The 16,402-nt window shown below is 25.4% G+C and overlaps 3 protein-coding genes across 5 annotated transcripts; 2 read left to right on the top strand and 1 right to left on the bottom strand.

Annotated features, from left to right (window-relative positions):
- The first annotated feature begins 1,136 nt into the window (after positions 1 to 1,136).
- Positions 1,137 to 3,272, top strand: LOC114131144 (protein SGT1 homolog). Its single transcript, XM_027996289.2, has 2 exons — positions 1,137 to 1,344; positions 2,436 to 3,272. The coding sequence occupies exon 2, from the start codon at positions 2,444 to 2,446 to the stop codon at positions 3,011 to 3,013; it is 570 nt and encodes a 189-aa protein (XP_027852090.1). The 5' UTR covers positions 1,137 to 1,344; positions 2,436 to 2,443; the 3' UTR covers positions 3,014 to 3,272.
- A 3,029-nt stretch (positions 3,273 to 6,301) lies between these two features.
- On the top strand, positions 6,302 to 16,383 carry LOC114131142 (protein fuzzy homolog). 3 transcript variants are annotated; one of them, XM_050201855.1, is made up of 9 exons: positions 6,302 to 6,317; positions 8,248 to 8,369; positions 8,535 to 8,662; positions 8,754 to 8,867; positions 8,963 to 9,166; positions 14,966 to 15,132; positions 15,619 to 15,734; positions 15,841 to 15,961; positions 16,215 to 16,383. In XM_050201855.1, the coding sequence occupies exons 2-9, from the start codon at positions 8,297 to 8,299 to the stop codon at positions 16,264 to 16,266; spliced, it is 975 nt and encodes a 324-aa protein (XP_050057812.1). In that variant the 5' UTR covers positions 6,302 to 6,317; positions 8,248 to 8,296; the 3' UTR covers positions 16,267 to 16,383. The 3 variants fall into 3 exon arrangements, with proteins under 3 accessions (XP_050057812.1, XP_050057811.1, XP_050057810.1); XM_050201854.1 differs by lacking the exon at positions 6,302 to 6,317 and adding an exon at positions 7,634 to 7,966; XM_050201853.1 differs by lacking the exon at positions 6,302 to 6,317 and adding an exon at positions 7,634 to 7,966 and having other exon boundaries at positions 8,521 to 8,662.
- LOC114131143 (60S ribosomal protein L10a) lies at positions 6,345 to 7,517 on the bottom strand. Its single transcript, XM_027996288.2, has 4 exons — positions 7,372 to 7,517; positions 7,033 to 7,290; positions 6,648 to 6,896; positions 6,345 to 6,575 (listed from the first exon to the last, which is right to left on the bottom strand). The coding sequence occupies exons 2-4, from the start codon at positions 7,264 to 7,266 to the stop codon at positions 6,405 to 6,407; spliced, it is 654 nt and encodes a 217-aa protein (XP_027852089.1). The 5' UTR covers positions 7,267 to 7,290; positions 7,372 to 7,517; the 3' UTR covers positions 6,345 to 6,404.
- Positions 16,384 to 16,402: the final 19 nt, after the last annotated feature.

The following is a 16,402-nucleotide window of genomic DNA, read 5'->3' as shown; positions in this document are numbered from 1 at the left end:
ACATATTGTGATTAATCACAAAAATAATTTTTTTAGCGACAGTTACAAAGTTGATAAATTAAAATAAGTCAAATAAAGAAATAATTTTAAATTCTTTTTTAAATGGATGTAAGTATTTTTACTTGTACTTAAATAGGTACAATTAAAAGAATATTTTACAAGATTGGTATCATACAAGTGATTTGCCTAATAAATAACCCCGGAAACTTAGCCCCCGAAAAAAAGCTCCGTGAAAAAATAACGCTATAATAAAATTTAATATATAGGTATGTTATACACCTATCTGAACGATATGACATACAGACTGTGCACCGTACTTTGAATCGTTTTTATTGTAAATAGGTATACAATTTAATTTATCATTGAATCCAAATTTAACATTATTTGTATAACTTACAAACGATACTAATATTTAGTTTAATTTACAAAATCTCATATAGGGTTATTTTTTCACGGTACTTATACAAGTGTCAAGTATATACGCGGTTTATAGATTATATTTATATACTTGCTACTTGCATATAAGTATATCATATATTATTTACTGAATACCTATTTAACTTCAAATAGTACATACTACATGAAATATAGACTATCAATATTTTATAGTAGAGTTAATGCAAAATATACAAATATAATAATAATTAATAAACATTAAACAATTATACATTATTACGATTTCCTCCATTTAGAACATGAGCATTTAAACTTTTAAGCTGGCTTTATTATCTGAGACTTTTGTTTGTATACTAAATACTTATTATATTTTTAGCTATATATTCTTAATATTACTTATTATTTTATGCCTTTTTTTTTCTTTTTCTACATATATTGATTGTTAATACTTAATGTATTGTAATTGTTAAGTTAGATTTAAAATAAAAAAGCTAATTAAAAAAAAAAAAACTTTTAAACAATGCTCTTGTTGCAGTAATGCAATGTTTCACTAATATAAACTTATATATAATTTATTATAGTCACTACGACAGTACGACCACAGAACAATACGATCGTCGACTACACTACCATAGTCAACAAGACCACAAAACTTATGGTTACGGAGGCTTTAGTAACATAAGTTCTAACTTGTTATCACGGAAACTCTAGCTATTATCTCACATAATTGTTTACATTCGTTGTGTTCTAGAAGATTCCAATAATCCATGTTCAATAATTGTTGTAGTCTAATAGTTTTTATTTGTTACTTTAAGTAAATAAATGTAAATATTCTCTTACAATTAAGGCTGTGATTTTAGTTTTATCCTTTTCTAATATATACATTAAACAATCGCGGCCGAAGAAAAAACTTCCATTGTAGTATTTGATTCATCTACGTACTTAATTGTAAGAATTCATTTATTACCTATACCTAGATATGTTTTTATATACATATGAAAACCAATTTAAAAATCCCATTTTATAGCTATTATTAGTTTTAACACGCCTATCATTTATTAACCATGAAAAAAGTCTAATTTACCACTAGTAGTTAGTACATAAACAATTTATATTCAGTGTGATGCATTAACCATAAATACTGCACTAAGACATTTTCTAAAAAAAAAAAATGTACTATTATTATTTCCTTATAACACAGAAATAAATAATAATTGTATTAAAAAAAAACACCTTAAGAGGCATACCAGTATATTGTATAAAGGCCTTAAGTGTTTAAACACACTAGGCAAACTTGAGTTTTGCCGCCCCTTTCGTGTAAATAGGTATTACATCATGTATTTTTTTTTATCTATAATACATAAATATTAAATTCTGCTCTAAGCATATGCCTATGCCGCCACCCCTTGAGCAGGGCCTAATTGTATAGTATATTATTATCTATCTTCTATACATAATATAATTAAAACTCCCTAACATTATCTGTTATAACAATTATAATATAGCAATACATTATCTCCATCAAAAACTTTTTTAATTTTAACTTAGAAAAAAGTGAGATTTGTAAATGCAAAAAAAAAATAAAAATATAAATTATATAGGTACATACCTATTAAAATAACTTTTATAAAAATCAATATATTTATACAACACTTCATACTAAACACCTTATTAAACACAAGACCAATAATATTCTTGACAAATATTATAATCATGGCTTAATTTTAACTATGTTACGACTTACGACTATAAATGAGTAAAGTATGGAAAGAAATTTTTACTTTTTCTAATTCTTATTTTTTTACTGATGATCACTGCTATCAAAATCTAAGCTATAATTCGATATATTTATATTTTATTTTCTAAACAAAAAATAGTATGCTATTATTAATTGATTTTTATAAATAATTTTAATGTTTCCAACTAATATTATAGTACCTACATAAATATTTGAAATTAATTTTATTGGAATAGATTTTAAACCATTTTAATCAAAGCTTATATACTTTTTAATAGCTAATTTTTTATTTTTATTTTAGTTCTTATAATGGCTTCTTGTGCGAATGAAGAAAATAAAATTGTCATAAAAAAAGATTGGTACCAATCAGAGTCTCAAGTGATCATTGGCATTTTGGGTAAACATACATCTAAAGAAGACTGTATTGTACAATTTAAAAAAGATGAAGTAAATGTTCAAGCTATATTAGCCACTGGTCAACCCTACACTCTTAATTTAAAACTTAGCAGAAGTATTGCACCTGAATTTAGTAGCTTTAAAGTTCTCCCGTCAAAGTTGGAAATACGCCTCGCAAAGACAGAAGGAGGAATGTGGGATGTACTAGAGAAAACTGTTGTTAAACCTAAGCCATCCACTATTAATCTTCGCAATTGGGATAAGGTTGTTGATGATATGACAAAAGATGAAGAAGATAGTGATGTAAATACTTTATTCAAGAAAATTTATTCAGACGGTTCGGACGAAGTGCGCAAAGCCATGAACAAATCTTTCATGGAATCAGGGGGCACTGTTTTAAGTACCAACTGGAAGGATGTTGGCAAAGATAAAGTAGACATTAAGCCACCAGAAGGGATGGAATGGAAGAAATGGGACGAATAAATAACTCTGTATATACTATTACATTAATTAAGTGTTTGACTTTCTCTAAAAATTATGCAATGAAAAAAATAATTTTTTTAAACTATACATACTTCTTGCAAATTATTGTTGTATTATACACACATTATAAATTTGCGTTTTCATGTGACCAAATCATGTTTTAATTTATTCATTTTTGAAATTGATCTTAGTAATCTTTATAGTCCTTTTTTATTTCTTTAAAAAAAATACTTAGAATTAAACATAGATGAAAAAACAAGATATTTGTTATTTATTGTATATTTGATCTTATACAACTAGATACCTTGTTGAGATATTCAGTTCATAGCCAGCAATGTTAATGCGAAATTTGTGTTAAAATGTTAATGGTTAAATTTGCTGATAAAATGAGTATTTATGTGATGGAAATATTAAGTATAATAATTGAGTTATTACAAGTTAGGAAAGTTGATAATTTGAAAGTGTTACATTTGTATGCTTATAAATTATAATGTTTCAATAAATTTAAAAGCCAAATGTTTACATAAAATAATAAAACATAATGGATGGTATAATTTTATTTTTTAAACAATTTTTTATCTAAATTCCTTTATTATTTAAAAAGTAAAGAAAAATATCAAATATTTTAAAAATTATTATTTAACAATCATTAATAATCAATACTAACATTTCTGCATTTTAGAGAAGATCTAGAGCAGGGATAGCGAAGTTATGGTGTGTATGCCAAGGTGGCAGATAGGCCATGTTTTCTATGGCCAGGAAAGTATTTTGTTATTTTTTGTTTAATCTTGCATTTAGTTGAACAAAATTATTTATTATTTTTGAAATATATCATCAATTGTAACATTTTGGAACTCACTGTTTTCAGATACAATATTTTTTATTTTGTATTATTATTGAATGAGTCTAATGATACTACTTATTCTTACTTTTAAACATTTAATAATTATAAAATACACAACTGATTTTAAAATAATTTCTCTGGAATTATTATGACCTCCCCCACCATCATCATGAGAAAAATTGTTTATAGGTAGTAGGTACTTATGAACATGTGTTATTGGCATGTGAATTTTTTTTCAAACTGATTACAGCATTTTGATACTTGGTACAAAAAAGGATTTCTACCCCTAATCTAAAGTACCTACTAACATAATATATTAATATATGATAATATTCTTTTATATTTTCTTATACTTATTTTAGACAAATTACAAGAATAATATAAGGTTAAATAAATGAGAATCAATACATTTTGAAGAATGTAAGGCACTTAAGTTACACATCAAAAATATCATTAAGATATTGTATGATAATAAATTGTTACTGATGGACAGATCCACTATCAATGATAAATAAAATCATCTACGTAATATGTGTCATACTTTTATTTGAGATTTAAATTTTTCTACTAGGCAAATTTTGTTTTTACTATATACTAAAAACCCGTTCAATGTTTTCACTCCTAAACTTAAATTAAAATTTGGAGTTGATGTAGATTTCTTAATACATTATTACGATTTACGAGGATGAAATATGAATGACTAGAATAGTGAAGTCATTTTGTATTTCTTAATTATTAAAATCGAAAGGAATAATTTTTAATATAGCCTACTGCATTACTCAATATTATTACAATTTTAACATTTGTTTAGAAGTATTTTATTTTTAATTTAATAATTTTTATTGGTGCTAGGTGTTACATACAGTGTATAGAGTATCTATTCAGAATTTACTAACTATTTTTTAGAATAATAGTTAAGAAACAGAAAATGATTTTTGATTAGTCTGACCATGAAAAATAAATAATTATGATAAGAATCTAATACAACGAGTTACTTATGAAGACACCATAGTTGCATATGATTTATCCGTCTTACAAACATTTTATATTATCAATAATCTATTAATTAACTCTGATATTTTTAAAATTCAGTATATTGACTTATTATAAAATTATTATTAAGGGCATTTCAGAGGCTACTGTTGTTCATTATTTTGAGTAAGCAAGTATTAAAACATTAGTAAGAGCCTCCAATATACCCTAGATAATACTTTTATATTTTATAAAAAATTAATTCATTTTAATTTTAAAATTAACATATTAAAATCACTAAAATGGATTATTTAACTTAAAATTTGTTATACAATACTTTTAAAAGATGGAGATAACACATGCAAGTATATCGTCCTTTTAATTTAATACAATTTATAAGAATTTAAATAGGATAACCAACCTAGACATTTATCAGTTTTAAGCTGAGCTCACAAAGAAAATTAAAATAAAACAATATATTTTTTGTCTACCAATTTACTGTGCATAGACTCAGCATTTTAAACATGTAACATAATAAATTTGTATTCAGTAGAACTTTTTATCAATACTTATATTCAAACTAAAAAAATCAACCTCCTACTTAAAAGCAAGAATACTATCTAGAGCGAATCACAGGCTTTTGTTGTTACTTATTTTTTTTAAATCTGAAATAGTTTACATACAACATACGTATAACTCACTATACATCTAAAATATCAAAACTTATGAGGAGCATTATAAAATACTCTCATCTTCCGTTTAGGTCAGTCCCATCTAATATTTAATTTAATAACATAAAATTTGTTCTGCTATTGGCATATAAATTTGCTATTTTATACATATTATATAAAAACAAAGATTATTCACATGGGTATAATATTTTATTTTTAATCGTATTAGTCACTTATAGCCCCAATTCAAATGTATTGATTACATTTTAGGAGTTACTTTTACAGTAGGTACATCAAAAATCTGTATTATAAATTTGAATAAATTTAACAATTTACGTCATCATTAACTCACATATGTAAACACTAATTTAAAAACATGAGATTTTAACCATTATATTATAGATTTTTATGAAGATCAATACACTTGTAACGCATTTCATAAAATCTTTACCATAAGAATATGTTTAAAAATTGGGTTTTTTGATTTTAATTTTTGTACAATAAGTTTTAAACGGATGTTTTTTATACCTAACAACAGATAATAAATTAAGTAATAATCAAATTGCTATTTATATTATATTTCAAAGTAACTGAGAGGAATAACTACAGCTGAAAATATCAATTTAATTATATTATAGTTGTGATATATATATCTATTTAATTTCAGTCTTGGAAACAATAATAGTTACCCAAGTAACGGTACTACTGTTTCAGATTTAAATAGAAAATAAATAATTAAGAAAATTACAATTTAATTTTTGTCGTACCTACCTAAATTCTCTAGAACAAGTACCTCTATTCATAAAAAGAAAACTAAGTGAGTGAAAATAAAATAACAAAATGATTATTTCAACTTTGAAATTAATGTGGTCTTTATTTAAAAAATTAAAAATAGAATCACACATTAGTACAAACGTTGTGGGGGTCCCATTGTTGACTTGATGTGCAGCGACCTAACGTTTTGCCAATGTTTCTTCAACAATGAAACTAAGAAATTGATTGAAAGATGAATGTTGTGAGCCAATTCATCAGATTTCATGTCAACGTGACCAACAGCAACACACAGACACAATACCTAAAAATCAATTATAATATAATTAATCAATGAAATTGACCAGTATACAAATGGTGAAAAGAAATAGTTTACCTTTTTCATTTGGAACTTAATGGTGGCTTTAACTTCATCGATTTTCATGTTCATCGATTCTTGATGGGACAAAAGACCAGGAAACTTGCCTGCTTTGTTTAAACCGGGTCCTAACAAACGTGGGATCTGTTTGATAAGAGCTTCACTGGCTAAGAATGCATCATATCGTTTGGCCAATTTCTTTACTAACTTCTTGTTCTTGTTGAGCTTCTTCAAGGCTTCAACATCCATGAACGGCACCTTGTTGACCTAAAATATAAATGGACACTTTTAGTTTAATTTAAAAACACAACTGTATTACAAATTGACACGCGCCGGTAGCTAAAACATTATACAATTAAATAGACCTTAGCCAGTTAGTAATAGTTTAAAATAAAGTGTTTACCTCGGCTTCGTCACAATGCTGTTGGTCACCAAGAATGCACACCTTCATCTTGGGCCTGGGGATGTGCTTCAATTTAATGGTTCCGGAGAAACGCTTGTCCTTTTGTGGATCGTAGTTCTTGAGACCAATTTGCAATTCAACAGTTTGCAAAAAGTTTTTCTTGTGTGTCTTGGCCTGGCTCAACACTTCGTTGACGGCCTCGTACAAGGTATCCTTAGATACTTTCGACGACATATTGTGTTTGTGTACTGACGTTCACTGTGAAAAAATTCAATGACAAATATTTAAAACGTGGATACCAAAAAACCACATTAGAAAAAATATGTCAGATATACTTACCCAAAAGACACGAGTGAGAAAATGAACGCGATACACTTCCGAAAAGAATTTTTAGGTTATGGTGCATCCGTACATCTAACTTTTTAATTTTGCCATCTACCAAATCACAGCGCTGTAGTGGTAACCTGGTAAGGTGTATGTCATGACCATGGTTTACTGTAACCATGGTCATACTGAAAAGTGTTCTCCCAAATGGATAAACTGATAATGATAACTAATAACTGATAATAATTTTTAAATAAAAAATACAAATAATAATAAATAATAAATATATTATATATTATTATTATTAATAATTATTAATATTATTAATATTATTTATTTATAATATTAAATAGTAAATAGTTGTTAAGCCCATTAAGGATTATGATTATTATTTATTATGAATTTCTAAATTATTCAATTCTTCAACAATTCTTTACCAATATAGAGCATTAGGGCCATAGGGAAATCGTTAATGATTTTATTTCTTTCACAATAAAACTACACGGAAATAAAAAATAAAAATATCATTCTTACAATGTTTGACGTAGTCTGCACTTCAGCAAATGGAGGAATCCCGATATTTTATCGAAAAAATAGTAAAATGGATTCAGTAAGTTATTAAACATGACGATCATCGTCATCTATAGTTAACTTTTCTGTTATATTGCTTTGTTAATTTATTGAATTGTGCAAATATACAAAATAAATTGATATTTGTATTATACATTTACACTTTTCAAAGTATTATTTGCTCACTAAAAATATAATAAAATTAAAAACTAATCTTCCTTTTATTGGGTACTTTTTGTTTTAAAACTTACAACTGAATAAATTTTGTTTTGAGTTATTTGTTTGTATTCACTCAGTTCATAATAATGTATATTCTTTCAGGTACCATTTACTACATTTTCAACATTAAATGCTGTTATAACATTTGCAGATGTGCAAAGTGTTCAATTTAAAAGTATTCATACAGATAAACATTCTTTTATTTGGCATGCCATTGGAGATAGGTGTGTAATAATTATATTATAAGTTTTATAATACTTTGGATTTGTAGAAATTTTGTTGAATTATCTTTACAAATTTAAATACAAATATCATGTTGTGTGTAAATAATAAGTTTTGTCAATATTTTTGATTATCTTTATTGAATATTTTTAGCTTAATTTTGGCAGGCATTGGTGATTTGAACGATTCTACAATAAAAACTGGCCTAGAACTTATATCAACTTTAATAAAGATGATTATTGGAGATGAAAACATATACAATAAAAATGCAGATAGAATAAAACGTGAAATAAAAGTATGTACGAAGCTATCAACTTATGAATTTACTCTAATAGGCAATTAATCAAATTGTATAGTTTTCAACATAATGTTTATTTATTGTTTAGCCATGTTTACCTATTATTGATTATATATTGAGGAGTTTAACATCAGTAACCATAGAAAAACATTTAATAAATATTATTGAAACACAGTCAATAAAGGATAATAAAGCAATAAATGTAATTACTAACTTTTTATGATTTTAAAAATGTGGCATACTGCACATTCTTGAAGAAAATTAAAACTCTATTTAATTTTTTTTTATTATTTACAGAATTGTTTATTTAATTGGTCAGAAACAATATGTAGTGATCTTTGTTGGGTTATTGTGGATAAGAAATTGAGTGCTGCAACAAAGGATTGGTGGGATTTACATATTAGCGATAGAAAATTATTAATAACAATTATTTTAGCCAATTGTTATGACCAAATTACTTCAGCTGATATTCCAATTTTCCTGCCTCATTCTAGTACAAAGGTAAATCAATTTACTTGTTTTGTAAAACTTTTATTAATAATATGTTACCTTCTCTTTGAAAAAAGACCTTAAATAAAATATTGGCTCATCTCAAACGGCTCCCATCCATTGTTTGCTTATTCCTAAACAGCCCCCATATAAAATAGGTAAAAAATTAAATTTATATTGATACACGTACATCTTAAAAAAATAAGAGTTCATTAGAAACATCATTGAGTGAAATAACACGTATTGATTATATTATTTGTTTTCTCCAAATATTTTTAAATGTAATTAGCTTTTGATCCCTTCCCACATAAAGTTAAAAACAAAAATTGTTAGGTATTATTACAAATAGTGATGTGTCAGAAAAAAAAGCACACCATTATAAATCAATACTTTCATTGCTCTGATCACAATCTAAAAATATAAAAAATAATTTTTTTTATGAGCGTCTTAAGTTTAAATTTTGATGAAATAGATATTCACACGATTTAACGATTTCTCGTCAAACTGCAATTTTCTTTTTTGTTATAATTAAAAAATGAATTACCGTAAATACGTGATAGATACTTGATTATTTTCAACAAATTTTTCAATATTATCAATTTTCCACGAGCCACGAGGTATAAATTTATAAATATTTTGACTATCTTTTAAAATATTTATAGATATTTAAAATTTTTAATGTTTTAAAAATAAATAAAAATTTGAATTATAAATTTAATTCAAGGTTCCTCATAATTTGTTATTATAACTATCTGTCTCCCGTGTGCTCCATTCCCATTGAAAGTTGTTCGCAAATTTTGGGGCTGTTTCTTTGTCTTATAGTTATTTCGATCATAAAATGTTATTAAGTGTACAATGTATATACCTTATTAGTTATACTTACGCAAAATAATAATATTTTAAGATGTTTATAAGTTCTCATGAATATATCAGTTATAGATAATAAAAACAATTTTTTCTCGCATTAATATCATTATTCTTACATTCGGGAAATATATTATTATATAATGTCGTTAAATGAATAACAATAATGATTATTAAACAATAACATTGGTCATGGCATTCTGTGGGTCTTCGCATCATACAACCAATCGGCGCGCTGAAGACTTACAATACTACTTTCCTATTGGTTATTATTATTAAATGCATTTTCCTATCTTAACTACCCCAGTCTTAAGAAAAAGCTGACTTCGTCAGTCGTAGTTCGAACGCAGTGATCTATACTTCATACCTCGCGGTACCGTTCAAAACACCTAGTTGTCACAACTCATATACATCGACAATAATAATTGATTCATCGTTAATTCTATATACCTACACATTCTGAGGTGAGCGATTGCTAATCTAACTAAAAACTTTAATTATAGGCTTTAAACAATTATTTTAATATATTATAATATATAATACATTATACATATTATACGTCAAAGTTTAAATTTTAAACGAGACAAAATAAGTTTTGTGTAATTTATTATGTTGCCTTTTCGAAACAAATTAAATAAAGATACACATACTGTAGGAACACGTAGATATGTTTCGTTTTCACACCAAATTGTGTGTTTAGAAACAAATAATGAAATAAAATAAAATACCTATTTCTGTAAAAATGTTAAAATATTAGACATATTCCCTAACAAAAGTGGTTGGTTCTAAAATCTCAAGCAAACTGTCAGGTATAACTAAAAAATTTGGTGACGTTATGTAAAACGGTATGATGGATTTGTATGCTTGACAAAAAATTGGGACTTTCTTTTATAGTATAGATGATAGGTTAGTTAGGTTATGACTAAGGCTAGGATTTTAAAGCATATGCTTCTTTTTAGATTTTGAACGAAGTGATAAATGTATTGATTTCACAATGATGTGTGTCTGTGTACAGCATATAATTTTTCGAAATAATGCTTCATTTTTTCCAAACTTCGAGAGTGGTTACCTAAAGAAAAATTAATATCCTTGTTGCATTATAGAGATCAAAAGTTAATATTTTTCAACAGTTTTCAAAAAAAATCGAGAAAAACAAAAAAAAAGTGACCGATAAACGGGAATTTTTACGCAAAACCAGTTTTCGACAAAATTGATTTTTTTATATGGTTGTAACTCAAAAACTAATCACTGTAAATACTTGATATTTTCAGTAAATGTTTATATTAGTATATCTACATGCAGTTAAATTTTCAAAATATTTTGAATTTTTTTTTGAGCTATTTATAGACAACTCAATTTTTTTATTTTTCTATTTTTTTTTTTTTGAAGTGTCGATAAAAAAATTTTGGGGGACCAAAAAAACTTGAAAATTTAATACAAGGTTTCTTATAAGTTGTTCTTATTGTTCCTAGTTATAAAAAAAATCAAAAATCGTTAATAAAGACATTTTTTTTATAAGCGTTCAAAGTTCAAATTTTTACGACATATGTTAAAATTGCGAAAATTTGCAATTAATTTTGTTGTTGAAAATTCATACAATTTTTTGTATAAGTATATCTAAGGTTAAAATATTCAATACTAAGTTTTTCTTCAAATAACTATAAGTATAGAGTAAACTCGACATAATATAGTAAAAATTTTATGAGTGTTGGAATTTTAAATTTTTACGAAGTTCCGTAACGATGATAATGATTTATCGACCATTTATTATTATTCAAAAAGTGTAAGTCGTAGATAACTGGAAATTTCATCAGTTATTTAGATTGGCATTTTCCTTACATAATTTAATTTTCAAAATATTTCGCTTGTTTTAAACTTTTAAAGTTATTTATAGGAATTTAAATAATCGTGTTTATTTAGTTTTTTTTATAACTATCGATAACATTTTTTTGGCTAAGTCAAAATACTTGAAAATTTAATACAAAGCTCTTTATATATTAATCTTATAGTGATTCAACAATAATTATAAGAATTCATAGGCACAATTTTTTTATTAGCCTTTGAATTTTAAATTATTTTTAATAAATTCGTCAAAACTATGAATATTTGCAAATTATTTTATAGTTAAAATTTATAAAAAATTTCATGTTAGTAGCTAAGAGTTGAAAATGGAACACAAGATTTTTCATAAATTTGGCTTACAATAATTATAAAAGAACTTAAACGTTGGCCAATTAAAAAAAATTTGTCCTTAGTTTAAATTTTTACGATATGCGAAATTCACTCGTAAAATAACAATTTATACTATCACTAGGTACTATCAAATAATTTTGGATTTTTGTTATAGTTAAAAATTACTATGTAGTCGTAGAAAATTGAAACATACACTAGTTATTTAAGTCGGCATTTTCTGTACATGAGTTAATTTTTGGGTATTCAGGTCATTAAAACATAAACCATATTTTTCATTACCTACTCAATTTAAAATATAATATATTTTTTGTATTATATCCTAAGCTGACAAATCATCTCTATTAAGAATCGTTTTTCGGATACAATGATACTTACCATAGGCATGCGCAGGCCTCTTTTCCAGGGTATGCAGAAGGCTCCCACTGGAGCCATGGCGGATACAGGGGTGTGGGGGGGGGGGCAATGGTGCAGTTAATTAAAAAATTTTTACTTAAAACTCAAATAGTCAAATATAAATAGAAAATAAAAATAACAAAACTCAAAATAGTTAGAATCAGGTATACCTAATATCATACAACTTGTAAAAATAAATAAAAATTACGAACATATTTCGTATAATAGATTATTATGAACATAAATTAAATATAACACTTTTAATTTTAAAAATGATCTTTGATATATGTGAGGCTCTGTGTTCGTTCAGGGTATGCAGCTGCATACCCCCTGCGCACACCCATGATACTTACCATTGGATTCAAATTTAAAACTCCTATACCTAATAGTGATCCACTCGGTATACCTAATGTACAATATACTGGTATTCACTTGATCACGCTTTTAGATTCTGAACGGAGTGAAGAATGTATTGATTTTACAATGATGTGTGTTTTTTTTTTTTTTTTTTTGTTTTTGTGTCTGTGTACAACATAACTAGTCGAAATAATGCTCCAATTTCAAACAATGGAAGTGGTTTCCGATGTAAAAGTGAATATCGTTGGTGCATATAGAGGTAAAAAGTAAAAAATTTCCAATAGTTTTCAAAAACGCCGGGAAAAACCAAAAAAAAATGACGGAAAAACGGGAATTTTTACGCAAAACCAGTTTTCGACCAAATCGATTTTTTTTTATGGTTGTAATTCAAAAACTAATCACTGAAAATACTTGAAATTTTCACCAAATGTTAATGTCAGTGGTATCCGTATATAGTTAAATTTTCAAAAAATTTTGAATTTTTTTGAGTTATTTATAGACCACTGAAATTTTCGATTTTTTTGAGAAATTTTTTTTAAAGTGTCGAAAAAAAATTTTTGGATGACCAAAAAGTTTTGAAAATTTAATACAAGGTTCCTTATGAGTTGTTTTTAATGTAGCTAAAAAAAATTAAAAATCGTTAGTCACAATTTTTTTTTATAAGCGTTTATAGTTCAAATTTTTACGAAATCTGTCGAAAACGCGAAAATTTGCAAGTAATTTTGAAGTTGAAAAATCATAAAATTTTTTTCTTTTATAACTAAGTTTTGAAAATTTGGTACAAGGTTTTCCATAAATTTTTCTTCAAATATCTGTAAAAAAAACTCTACCGGATTCAGACAAAAATTTTTTATGAGTGTTTGAATTTTAAATTTTTATGAAATTGCGTAACGATAACGATTTATCCTCAAACGATTTTAAATATTTGTTATTATTCAAAAAGTATAAGTCGTAGATACTTGAAAATTTTACCAGTTATTAAGATTCGCGTTTTCTTTACGTGATTTAAATTTCAAAATATTTTGATTTTTTTTGAGCTATTTATATACCACTGAAATTTTCAATATTTCTGAAAAAATATTTTTGAAGTGTCGATAAAATTTTTTTGGCCCTATCAAAATACTTGAAAATTTAATACAAAGTTCCTCATAAGTTATTCTTATAGTGATTAAAAAATTATAAGTATACATAGGCACAATTTTTTTTTTATTAGCATTTGAAGTTCAAATTTTGACGAAAATTCGTCAAAATTATGAATATTTGCAAATTATTTTGTAGGTATAATTCATAAAAATATTTGTATTGGTAGCTAAGAGTTGAAAATTTAATACAAGATTTTTCATAAGTTTAGCTTACAATAATTATAAAAGAACTTAAATTTTGGTGTATTCAGGCCATTAAAACATTAACCACCTTTTTCACCAACCACTGGAAATTATATCCTAGGCTGACAAATCATCTTCGTTCAGAATCGTTTTTCGTATACAATGATACCTATCATTGCATTCAAATTTAACCTACCCTAGTCCGAGGTCCACCCCACCCCCTAATGTACAGCAGAACGGTACCCACTTGGCCGCTTTTTTTTATATTGAGCCATATTATTTTACACTAATTTAAAAATTGAAAATTGATTCATTATGATTTAGAAAAACATACATAATGTGTGTATATTAAATATATTTTATGTCTTCTTGGACATTTATAAATGAATATTTTTTGGAGTCATTTGAAAATTGGCTTCTTTGTAACTGAAGTCGAATAGACTATCTACGTCCAAATAAGTAAATATTTTATATCTCAAGGGTAAAATACAATTTTATTTTCCAATAATCTTGTGTATTATAGCTATAACAATACATTGTAACATTTTTATACATTGTTGATTTTTTTTTTTATGTACATGTATAAAAAATAAATTTGTATACTATAGTTTTTCATATTAAGTACCTAATGTAAGTAATTATTATTTCTTTTTTAATTTAATAAATTCTATGTTTCTAGGTTCTTTTACGGCTAGTATGTTGCATGGTTGTACAGGGTGTTTGGACTGCAGCTATTTGTGGACCTATGCCAAATTTAGATGATATTGAAATAAATGCTGCTAAAAGTTTTAGAACTGTTATCAATTATTTTCGACCTAATTATACAAAATTTGAATTAACATCTGGGTAAATTAATATAATACATAAACTATATATGTTACAGTTAAAGTATTGAATTTCATTATTTTATATAATAACAAGGTAGGTAGTTCTATGAGTTACCTACTAATGTCAGTTATAATATAAAATAATATGGTGAGAAAAAAATTATTTATGATACATTAATTAATTATTTTGTAGAATATCTAGTTATTTTATATAATTGCAATTTGATTTCCATTTAAGTATAGAATACATTTATATTTAAAATGTATTATAATACCTATTTAATTTATTTTAAACTGAATTAATTATTTTTATATTATTTAATGGTACGTGCGTATAAGGCTATTGTAGTTTTTAGGTTTGCATACATTTGGAAATTAATCTCTTTTTATTTCCTATTTCATATCATATCATATAAAGTTAGTTGGTAGACAATTATTGATTACCATCATTTACAAATGAAAAAAATTTATGAATTTAAGTTAATGTATGTTTATTATTTTTTAGATATATCATAGTGAACACAAACTTGTTCAAATATATGCAAAATTATTATTCGAGTACTGATGTGCAAAGAGGAATTGTACAGTTTTACAATAAAATTGCATCACGTCTTATGAATGGTATTAGTTTTATGTTTCTTAAATATGTATTATTCTATTTTGTGGTTTTAAATGAATTCTTTTTTATTTAAATTTGATGTTTAAATATTATATTCATTATGTTTAGATAATGTAATGGGAAGTGAAGTCTCATGTATGGGAAAAAATCATAATTATTATGCTATAAGTTCAAATGGTATCACATTATGTTTAGCATATCCAAGTAAACATAATATGGTTACAATCAAGTAAATATATTTTAAATTATTAATTATCAATGATTATAGTGATTATACTGTTTTCAAATTATTTGAATTTATTCATTAATCTATTTGTAACTTAGATAGTTAAATTTTCTAAATTATAATGACCAATTACCAGTTGGTGATTAATTGTCTCATAATTAAACTGATACATAGTTTCTATACCTGAATTTCTGTTACTTATATTATCTTTGTTGTTAAGTAAAATATATTAATATCATTTTCTGTTCTTTAATAGGTACTATGCGAAGCAAGCTTTTCAGCAACTTTTATCTGATATCAACAGTTAAGCATGATTATATGTACGGTATGCTCCACATAATATATAATTTAATTTTTAAATATGATCCGTCCAAACTATTTTTATGTGATTTTAAAATAAATATTTATTTTATTATTTAGCAATATTTACTGTTGAAGAAATGT

Source organism: Aphis gossypii, chromosome 2 (genome assembly GCF_020184175.1).
Source record: "Aphis gossypii isolate Hap1 chromosome 2, ASM2018417v2, whole genome shotgun sequence".
Lineage (NCBI taxonomy): Eukaryota > Metazoa > Arthropoda > Insecta > Hemiptera > Aphididae > Aphis > Aphis gossypii.
This window is presented reverse-complemented; position numbering and strand designations above follow the sequence as displayed.